Below are 11,134 nucleotides of genomic sequence, written 5' to 3'. Positions count from 1 at the left end.
TCCGAGATATTAAATAAAGTTTTTATCAGGGGAGAAAACAACGCGTTGTACTCTTTTTCTTAACCATGGTTTTATCCCAATTGGATTTTCTTGGTAAGGTTTTTAACGAGGTATCATTCAAACCGTATTAAAAAATATGTGTACTCTTTTTTCTTCACTAGGATTTTTCCCCAGTAAGGTTTTAACGAGACATATTATCTATGGACATCCAAGGGAGAGTGTTATAAAATATTATAGTGTGGATGTCCACTACACCAAGAAGTTCCTCCATTATGAAGATAGTCATAACCTCCATAACCTCCAATTTTATAACCATTATTCTTGTAACTTTTCACTTCCATAACCTCCTCCATTATATTCATATTAATGTCATGTTTATGACTAACCTTTTGTATGCCTCTATGCTACACTATAAATAGAGGCATAAGGGTTCATATTGTATACACTTGAAGACTTGAAATAATAAGAAAAGCTCTCATCTCTTGTCTCCCTATTTCTATTGCTTTCATCTTCTATATTTCTTGTCTTATTTTGCTTTAGTTTTATAACAGGAGGCATAATATTGGTTTTTTTTTGTTTTTTTTATGACCCTACAAACCTTACCCTTCCATATCTCAACAGGATAATATGGCAAGAAAATTTGCTACCTCAAATTAATTTACACTCATTATACATTTCATCATCTTTTTCAAAGAAGGCAAAAATATAAACTATGTGATATATTCATTCACATGAATTTTACGATTAAATGTATAGATTATATATTTTTCCACTATTTATTTGTAGGTAGGTGAAATTAAGGAGATTTGAATTCAAATTAAGAGGGGCAATTTGACTTAAGCAGCTTTGATATAAATACCGTATTTACTAAAAAGTTATTAAATTCTCAAAAAGTCTTGCCTATCGCTAAATACATCCCTAATTTTGTAGTAACAAATAACCAGAAAAAAAATGAATGACAGAAAATTGACAGAAAGTGTACTCAAACACTCTAAAAACTTTCTCATATCGAGTATTCATATCAAATTAATAAATATCTGATATATTTTTATATATATGTCTTTTTCTATTTTATCATACTTATTTAATTATTATTTATTTCTATTTTATTAAATCACTTATTTAGGATGATATCAATTTTTTCTTTAAATATCAAATGCAGGTAAATTTTTATCGACCTACATTTATCCTATAGAAGCAATAAATTAAATTAGAGGCACATTCATTGGCTGCAAAAAATGTTTAGTACTATGACTTAGCTGTGCTTTTAATTAATTACTACAATTAAAAGTCAAATCCCTTCTTAATTTACCCATCCCCAAGACCTAATTGCCTAGATACTTTACAGCTCATGCATAAGCTTTTAATTTTGGGTCTTTTTATTTTTAAAAATATGTTATGCAAGGATTAATATTAATATTACTACTCTAATTATACTTTCTTTGTCTAATAATAGTTGTCCATAGGGGTGTTCATGAGTCGGTTATTGGTTAAAATCAAAACTAAATCAACTAAATCAGTTTTAAAATTATCAAAACCAAACATAATATATATTTATCGGTTTGATTGTTATCGGTTCTCGATTCAGTTTGGTTCGGTTATTAAAAAGATACAAAATAAAAGAAACAATTCATTCAAAACGTGAAAAAAATGACAACAATCCATTCAAAACAAAAAATAGTTAGAATATCTCACATTACATAACTTTCGATTATTGAATTTACTATGAATAAAACTTCAAAATTCATTATTTTGGCCAAGAAGGAAGAGACAATGACTCATATATGTATATAATTTCTCGGTTTAGTTCGGTTATTTCTTTATTTTATTTTTCCGAACAAAATCATAACCAACCCAAATTTTTTCGGTTTTTAAAAATCTAATACCAGATAAAATTGATTTGGATTGATTTTTATCCAAATCGAAAACACCCCTAGTTGTTCACTATTGACTTTGCACACTTCTTAAGAAACTATAAATAAAATGATAATTTATTATATAGAGCTTTGTCGAAACATATTTGAAATAATCGAATTTTAATATGAATATCAGAATGAGAATTTTTTTGATAGTTAGGCTTTGTTTAAACGAATTGGAAATAATTGAACTTCAATATGAATATCGGAGTTGGACCCAAAAAAAAAAGAAAAGAAAGTAAAAGACCAAGTTTGCTTTACTGTCATTCTGACATTGTAGTAGTGTTGTTTCCACTAGGGTTGTGCACTATTTGGATTAAACCGAAAAACCAAACCAAATCGAACCGAATTATAATTTGGATTGGTTTTTTTGGATTTTTGGTTTGGTTTTGGATTTATAAGTTACTTTGTTTGGTTTTTTGGTTTGGTTTCGGATTAGAAAAATGAAAATCGAAAAACCGAATTTTATATATATATATATATATATATAAAATAGATTAATAATTACACATATAATATTTAGGTTTACTATGTAGGCCGTAGGGTACTAATAATTCAGTATTGTTGTAATATTTAGGCCCATATCAAATTACTGCCATCCTATTTCACTAAATTTTAGGCATTAGGTTTTACATTATAACTATAAATATCACATATTACTTGCACTTTCATGGCAAAAAAATTAGCAGAACTAATTCTAGTTCTTCTCTTTATATGAAATTTTTATTTTTTAAGCATGCAAATATAACTTTGATTATGTTATTAATTAGTTATGAAATAAGTTATAACCGAATAGCCAACCGAAAAAACCAAACCGAAAAGAGAAAAACCGAACCGAACCAATTTTTTTTTGGTTCGGATTGGATTATACTTTTTCAAACCGAAAACCGAAAAACCCAAATCGAATAACACAAAACCGAACCGAAAAACCGAATGCACACCCCTAGTTTCCACTGAAATCCAAATTGTGGACTCTGCTCTCTCTCTGTTTGTATGTATAGTGCAGCAAATCGGAGCTCCCATACAAACAACACCGAAGCCGGTGACCCCTCTTTCTCTCTCTTACACACGGAGTCATATACACATTCTCTCTCTTCTTTTCTCTGGTTCAGAGTCAGAGATTTGGGGTCACTGTAACTTGGAAAAGTTCCAGAAAATTACAAATCCAGAAGGTGTTTCCCTCAATTCAATGTCTCTCTAAGGTTGTGATTTCACAGAAATCTATGTCCTTTTGCTCGCAATTTAATGTAATTTTTAGCTCCGGCGAGTTTTTCTGTGCACCATTTTTCGAAAGACTCATTTGGGTTTCTATTTTCCTGCCAAAAAAAACTTGCTTCCCTCAAATCAATGCTTGTAAGGCTGTAATTTTACAGAAATCTATGTCCGACGGATTTTTCTGGCCACCATTTTCCAAAGTCTCATTTGGGTTTACTATTTTCCTGCCAAAAAAACTTGCTTCCCGCAAATCAATGCTTGTAAGGTTGTGATTTTACAGAAAACCAAGTTCTTTTGCTCTCAATTTTACGTATTTTTAGCTCCGGCGGATTTTTCCGTGCACCATTTTGCAAAGATTCATCTGGGTTTCTATTTTCTTGCCAAAGAAAATGTGCTTATAGTATAGAATTGGCGTATATTATTTGTAAAAATAATACTACTATTTGTAAAATAATACTACTATGCTTTTTTTTTTTTTTTTTAAATATGCACACACCTCAATTTGTGTATTATGACAAAGAATTAATAGTTGTACAGTATATCAGGTAGATATCTGCTGTCATATGATGAGTTGAAATTCCGGTGGAGTACAGTGAGGTGACGGCAGTATCACCGTTGATTCAGGCTTTTGGAATTTTAATGATTTTTATGTTGAATACTGTTTCTTGCTAATCCATTTTGTTGTTGGGATAAAGTGACGAGTCAAACATTTTCTTTTGCTTTATTGTTTTTGCTTCCTTTTCGCCTTTTATCTCTTTGTTGAAAATGGAAAATGAGAGGCTTTATGGAGTATGGACTGTCTTTGAAAGCTGGTTGACTCATTTTTGAACTTAATTTCAGCTGATCAGGATCTTCATCGAAAATCAGTAATTGCAAGATCTGTTGTTAAGCTGACTATGTGGGAGCTGTTGAGACGGATCATCTATTTCTCGTCCATTTTTTGAATGACGGTAGTGTCTGGGTCAGTTGAACTCACATTGACTGATTCATTGGATTGCCTGATACAATCAATAAACATAGGATAATTTAGTTATCAACTTGTCCAAGAAAAGAAAAAGATTAAGCTGGGGAAAGTCTACTAGTTTAAAACATTAAGAGTTTTGAGTGAGCTGCTGTTCATTTATGGTCATTCTTTTGATATGGGCATGTGCTTGTAGTTGAATCTATATAGGGTGTTGACGGAATAATCTGTGATTGAGAATGGCTACATGGGAACACTTTGGGGAAATTGCAAATGGTGCCCAGCTTGCTGGCCTTGATGCAGTGAAGCTAATTGGTTTGATCGTAAAAGCTGCAAGCACAGCTCGAATGCACAAGAAGAATTGCAGGCAGTTTGCGCAGCATCTCAAATTAATCGGTAATTTATTGGAGCAGCTTAGAATTACAGAACTCAAGAAGTATCCTGAAACCTCCGAGCCATTGGAATATCTTGAAGATGCATTAAGGAGGTCTTACATTTTGGTCAACAGCTGCCAGGATCGGAGCTATCTTTATCTGTTGGCTATGGGATGGAACATTGTCTACCAGTTCCGGAAGGCCCAGAATGAGATTGACCAGTATTTGAAGATCATTCCTCTCATCACGCTTGTGGATAATGCTCGAGTCAGGGTACTGAAACTTTGCTCTTTATCCATAGCATCAGGGATTCAAGTTACATGTCTTCATATTCTATTTATTTCATTCGTAATCCATCCACACCTATGTAGTTGTTCTTACTTATATATTAAGTTTGTTAGGTAGTCATCAATTCATGATATAAAATTGGAACTATTTGTCCGGTATTGCATCATTTGATGTTGGTCTTATACCCAAAACTATAATATGACGCTTTTCTTTCCTGCTAATCTTGCATGTATATCCTATCATAATATCTCACAAGGATTTTAATTGCTATTCAAATCCTTGTATTCTGATGCTAAGTAGATTCGTTTTCGTTAAAGAATGTGCGGAAGAATAAAATCCTTGCTGTATGCTGTAACACGTGTAAAAGACGCCAATGTATTAGCATCATGAAGCCAAATACCAACACCTGTCAAAAGTAATTAGAATATATTCTTACATTAGCTTACCTGTCAAAGTAAAGTGCGATCAATTAGGACAGAAATTAGTGCATGAAAGTTTCTTAAACATTTTGGTTCCTGCAAGATAGATGGCTCTGATAACTTGATCATTTTGCATAAGATTATGAGGTGTGTCATGTGTGAGTGATGTGGACTAGTTCAAGGTACCAGATGATGGACAAACACCGCAAGACATTAGTATCAAGCAGTTTTAAGGAACAAGGTAGCTCCAGTGAAGCACAACAGTCTAGAGTTGGAATTCATAGTAATCTGCTGTCACATGATTTTTGATAACTTCAACCTCTGCATCCCACTGGGTTACACACTCTTATTCTCTTGTCTCCACTTTACAGGTCATGAACTAAAGTCGAGGACTAGGACGTTATAGACTAATTTTTATGAACTAACTAAATTATCTCTCTGTTATACAGTATTCTAAGATCGGTTGCTATAGTAATGAAAAAAGTAGTTCGTAAAAAGAATGTCTATCTGGATAACTAATTTCTTCCAACACCCAAGGGTGTGGCCTAATGGTCTAGGGCAATGAAGTGTGTGCAAACCTTGGAAACCAAGGTTCAAATCCTAGCAATTAAATATAGGGTTATTCTTTGGTTGACGGAGTTACTCGGTACTTGTACTGGTGAGAGGTAGAAAGTATCTGGTGGAATAGTTGAGGTGCGTGCAAGTTTGCCCTGAGACCACTGTCATCTGTCATTAAAAAGCTCTCTCCTAATAACTCATCTCTTCCAAGAACAAGAATTAGAGAGCAAACCCTTTAGCATTTTTAAATAGTGAAGCAGTTTTGTGTCTGTTGCAATGAAGGGCCAGTATTGTCTTATTTCTTGCTGTACATCCACTGTTACCAAGTTTTAGCATGAGAGAGATTTTGTATTTCTAAGAAAGACGCATCATCACAATTAGAGTAATCTGCTCAGTTATTTTGCTTGTCTTTTAATATATCCGTTCAAGTATGTGTCTACCTTGTTTTGCCCATTACTGCTCAGAATTTGAAGGGGTAACCTGCGTTATGGCTTAATTAATTAGACATGTACAATTGGTGCGTCATCGGTATCTATATCTACCTTCAAAGTTGATAAATCTTTGTGTTACATATTTTGGCAGGAGAGATTTGAAATCATTGAGAAGGACCAGTGTGAATATACTTTGGAGGCTGAAGACATGAAGGTGCAAGAAGTCATTTTAAAACGAGATCCCTCTAAACATGATACAATAGTGTTAAAGAAGACCCTTTCCCGTTCCTACCCAAGCATGCCTATCACTGAGGCAATTCAGAAGGAGAATGAAAAGCTTCAGCTAGAACTGCAACGTTCACAAGCTAATTTAGATGTAAATCAGTGTGAATTCATTCAACATCTTCTCGATGTCACAGAGGTAGTTGCAGCTGAGTCTCTTTCCGAGAAGAGTTCACCCACCCAGCCTACCAAAAAGTTGGAGCATAGTCACTCAGATGCCAATAGTGACAAGGAACACAGTGATAAAAGTTATATCAAAAGTGATGAGAAACACTCAACTTCAAGGTAGCCGTTCTTTACAAACAGTAGTGATCTTCTCTAAAATGTGGAGGGAGTCATAACACTGATGAGAGTTTAGTACCTATAGTCTCAACCATTTTCATTTTTATGTATATTTATCTGCAGAAACACTTCTTCAGTTTCATCACAACGTGAACTGCTGTCTTCAAAGGGTTCATATCGATATGAAGAGTGGCATACAGATCTGTTGGGATGCTGTTCAGAACCTCTCCTATGTACATTTAACTACATCCTTGCTTTACTATTCTTTTTGTTGCATTACTTTGTTTCATCTGTTCTTTTTTCTATCTAATTCTGCTGAAAGGAAAGATACACAGCTTCTTAAATTAAAATTTATTGATAAATATTCATACTTGAAGATGTGAAATGTCCAGAATAGCAAATTTTGTGCAGACAACTTCATTTCATGTGTTCATGTACTTCTATTAACTTGTCCAATTTTGCGTGTGATTTGAGGAAATATTGTGTTATTATTGATCAAAAGGAATGATATACTCACTGTTTCAATTTTCATAAACTAAAGAGTTTAATCATGAGCTGATGTTTCGCCTATCTAACTCTAGCTCATATGCTTTTCTTGGATGATTTGAGTTGAAAGGAACAAAAGGATACTTGTTGGTGGAGAAACTGAGGGGGAGGATCAGAAGCACTATTTATTTTTCAGTAGTACTTTGGTGCAGAGACAACATTACTACTATATAGCCGTTTTGGTAGTTGGATAGATATTCAGAAAGCTCAATGCTAAACTAATACTCCTTCCATCCCAGTTTATGTGATGATATTCGATTGGGCATTGAGTTTGAATGAAAGAAAGACCTTTGAAACTTGTAGTCTAAAATAAGTCATAGATATTTGTGTGGCTATAATAATCTCATTAAGGGTAAAATGGGAAAGTTTAAAGTTAAATTGTTACTAGATATATTTGTGTGTATCGCTACTTTAGATTTAAATCATGCTCAAGTTGTCAATAACAGATACATTTACTCCTCAGAAAGAACTAATTTAAGTTTGGATGTTGTTTGTGTCATTCTTGTTAGAGACATCATTTCTATTCTAGCTGACCAAGTCTAGAGGGATTCCAATGGCTGAAATAGGATACTGAAGTACAATTGGCTTTACTTTTTGTTAATAACTTTGTCCTATTATTAGTTATTACTGCTCTTTTTGCTATTGTTAATAAAGCATAAACACATTATGAATCCACGTACTTCACTGTAGTGTGTTCTATCGTTTCACATACCTCTAAATTTAGGAGAATCCTGAAATTAGTTGATTGCCTGACTTGTTTGTTTTCATATTCATAAATTTACTTTCCTATTTTCTGATTTTTGGTGTAGAAGTTTGTTCAAGACTATATTGGCTGGGAGGATGATTGTGCTAATGAGCAATTCTTTACTCCAAAGGAAGATTAATTTGCCATCTTAACATATCATCCTTCTTGTTCAAGCCAATTCATTTTGGTTTATTTTGTTTTTGCTCTTTTGTATCTAAGTAATTAGGAAACTAGTTGTTATCCATCCCTGGAGACTATCATTATATTTTCGTCCAATGTCAATATATCATAGTTGTTAATAGTGTCTCTTTACTTTTTTAGGAAGGTAACAGTCGTGTCACTTTACTTTGCAGGCATTAAAACCTTTTTCTTTCCTTGTGGTACATTTTCTAAAGTTGCCAGTTTTGCAGCCAACAGAGACATATGTAAGTAACTTTATAGTCTGCCTGAAATTTTCTTGTCCTGTCACGGGTGATAAAAATGTACAGTTTTTGTTAATCGGTATCAATCTTCTTTTCTTTATTTTCCAGAAATGAATAAAATGGTCAAAGTAACATCCTTTATTTTTGCAAGTTACTATATTAGATTCAGAACTAGCAGTTGAAGTATTGTACACTGCAAGAACACATACTTTGTTTTGTTGTTAATTTGACTAATTACTATTTAGGAGATGTTGGAGAACTGGGAAATCCATCTTTGCATTAGCATAGCTACCTTTTTAGATTGTGTTTCTTTGTTGTTTCCAAGAGCAAACTAATTTTCAAAAGAACATAGTACTCTTAAGCCCATAAAGCTATTTGAAAACCTTTACATAACTGATGTAGGACATTGTGCATCCTGATTCCTGAACATGCCATAGGACTAAAATAAATATGTAAAAGTGTTTATTTCTAACATTTTTTTTGGGGAATCTTAGTAGCTTAGTTGGTTGGCTGCCTAAACTCCACCTTGTGGTGAGGGTTCGATTCCGCACCTTGTAATCCCCTCCCCATTTCCCCTTCCCCTCCCCCAGCTTTTAAAAAAAAGTATCTCTAACATTTTACTATTTTTCATTAGACATTTGACACAATTCGACAATCATGGTAGCAGAGGTTTTTTGTTTGTTATCACCACCTAGGAAAAACAAGATAATTGCATGTGACAATTTTGGGTACTATGTGGAATGTATTTCTAACAGTATCCACACGCCATTTTTCCTTTTATGTTTATTCACTATTGATACCATTTGGATGCAGCTTCAGCGGACGCTTGTAATGAATTAATGGCTTACTCGTTGATACTGTCCTGCTGCTGTTACACTTGCTGCATCAGAAAGAAACTTCGGCAAAAGCTAAACATCACGGTAAATACCCTATCTCGCACAGCTAAATATTAGTCCCAAAATTAGAACAAGATCGCAAATGTAATATCCCTAAAATGATAAATAGACTTGCAAATACTTTTCACAAGCCCTTCACAGGGAAAGAAAAATCCTCTCCATGCAGAAATAGATGAATAAATGCTTCTGAATGCTCTTTTTGTTCGTCATGTTGAATCCTTTGATAGGATTTGAATGATGGACGAGCACCTCCATGTATGAACTGGTATTAAATTAAGTCGGAATATAGATACCCTGCTGATTATTTTCCTTTTTAGGGAGGCATCATAGATGATTTTCTTTCACATTTAATGTGCTGTTGCTGTGCTCTCGTCCAAGAATTGCGTGAAGTGGAAATACGTGGGGCTAATGGTATGTTTTGCTGGAGTCTCATACTTCATATGCCATATGTGTTCATGCCTTCAACTAGAGTGCTGCTGTTTTTCTGTATTATCGAAGTCTAAACATGAAATGTCATCGTATATATTAACACTATGTGTTGCACTAAGCTCATTTTACATACTAGCTGTGCTGTTTTTCTGTATTAACGAGGTTCTAAACATGAATGTCATCGTATATATTAACACTATGTGTTGCACTAAGCTCATTTTACATACTAGCTGTGCTGTTTTTCTGTATTAACGAGGTCTAAACATGAAATGTCATCGTATATATTAACACTATGTGTTGCACTAAGCTTATTTTACATACATTTATTCTTCACAAATGATGCAGATTTGCTATGCTACATCATGCAGGTACAGAGAAGACGAAAACGAGCCCGCCACCCTCTCAATTTATGGAAACATAGGAAATTGAAATTGAAATTGTCTAAACATATTAGAGCATAACTTGCAGAACCTGATAGATGGAACATATAGATTCTCTCTGGATTTACAATCATTTTGTAAAGTAATTCTTAGTAATCCAGATTTAATGTGTACAAATATAATCTTTTTAGTTTTCAATGGTTCCATTGTTAATTCATTTGCTTTGTGCAATTTTTCATTTATTTGGATGAAATGTGAAGATTTTATTTTCCCTCACACTTCACATATCTATCAAAGGGTACACTACAATATCCTATATGGCTAACAAAGTGTTCATCCTAAATTGGTTAGTTCTAAGCTGGTGTTAATTTACTGTTTCTTCTTATCTATTTGGGTAAAAACTTTCTAACCATATATGCCATAAACAAAATGCTCCTACTGGTCGGTTGGTAGCTAGATAAGAAATACTTTACTCATGTATTATTTTTCATGTAATTCATACGATGTTTGGTAGGTAGATAGGAAATAAGTTATTCATGCGTAAAATTAATACGATGTTTAGTTGACAACTTATAAACTTGTATAACTAATACATGTATAAGTTATGAGGGAATTTATGCAGTATAGAATGTGAAATAACTAATATCGTATAAAATAATAAATAAATTCACTAATAACTAATCTTACATTTCTAATACTTGCATAGTTCTAACCAATTACCAAACGACTCTAAGTGTTGAATACAATTTTTTTTTTTTTTTTTATACCCGAGAAATCCGTCTGTGACCCGCCCTTTGGACCAATCACAGCCTTCTAAACTCGGTGGATAATGGGCCCGCCCCTCTACCCTTCTCCACTTAAATACCGGGCTTCGCTTTGCATGGTGTGGGGCTTGAACCTGCGACCTAAGCCACAAATCCTCCACCTTTTGCCACTTGAGCTAGGCCACTCTAAGTGTTGAATACAAATATTAATGGCGTTGGAAGATGG

The 11,134-nt window shown here is 33.6% G+C and overlaps 1 protein-coding gene across 5 annotated transcripts; it reads left to right on the top strand.

The window, feature by feature from the left end:
* The first annotated feature begins 2,868 nt into the window (after positions 1–2,868).
* LOC102582034 (protein MID1-COMPLEMENTING ACTIVITY 1) lies at positions 2,869–10,375 on the top strand. 5 transcript variants are annotated; one of them, XM_015306861.1, is made up of 9 exons: positions 2,869–3,088; positions 3,669–3,755; positions 3,972–4,739; positions 6,314–6,729; positions 6,850–6,959; positions 8,371–8,442; positions 9,253–9,359; positions 9,653–9,746; positions 10,133–10,375. In XM_015306861.1, exons 3-9 carry the CDS (start codon positions 4,332–4,334, stop codon positions 10,183–10,185), a joined length of 1,260 nt encoding a protein of 419 aa, XP_015162347.1. In that variant the 5' UTR covers positions 2,869–3,088; positions 3,669–3,755; positions 3,972–4,331; the 3' UTR covers positions 10,186–10,375. The 5 variants fall into 5 exon arrangements, with proteins under 5 accessions (XP_015162347.1, XP_006343349.1, XP_015162346.1 ...); XM_006343287.2 differs by having other exon boundaries at positions 2,869–3,118; positions 3,677–3,755; XM_015306860.1 differs by having other exon boundaries at positions 2,869–3,118.
* Positions 10,376–11,134: the final 759 nt, after the last annotated feature.

Source organism: Solanum tuberosum, unplaced genomic scaffold (genome assembly GCF_000226075.1).
Source record: "Solanum tuberosum cultivar DM 1-3 516 R44 unplaced genomic scaffold, SolTub_3.0 scf00039, whole genome shotgun sequence".
Classification (NCBI taxonomy): Eukaryota; Viridiplantae; Streptophyta; class Magnoliopsida; order Solanales; family Solanaceae; genus Solanum; species Solanum tuberosum.
Note: the sequence above shows the minus strand (reverse complement) of the source record. Positions and strands in the feature narration are given on the sequence as shown.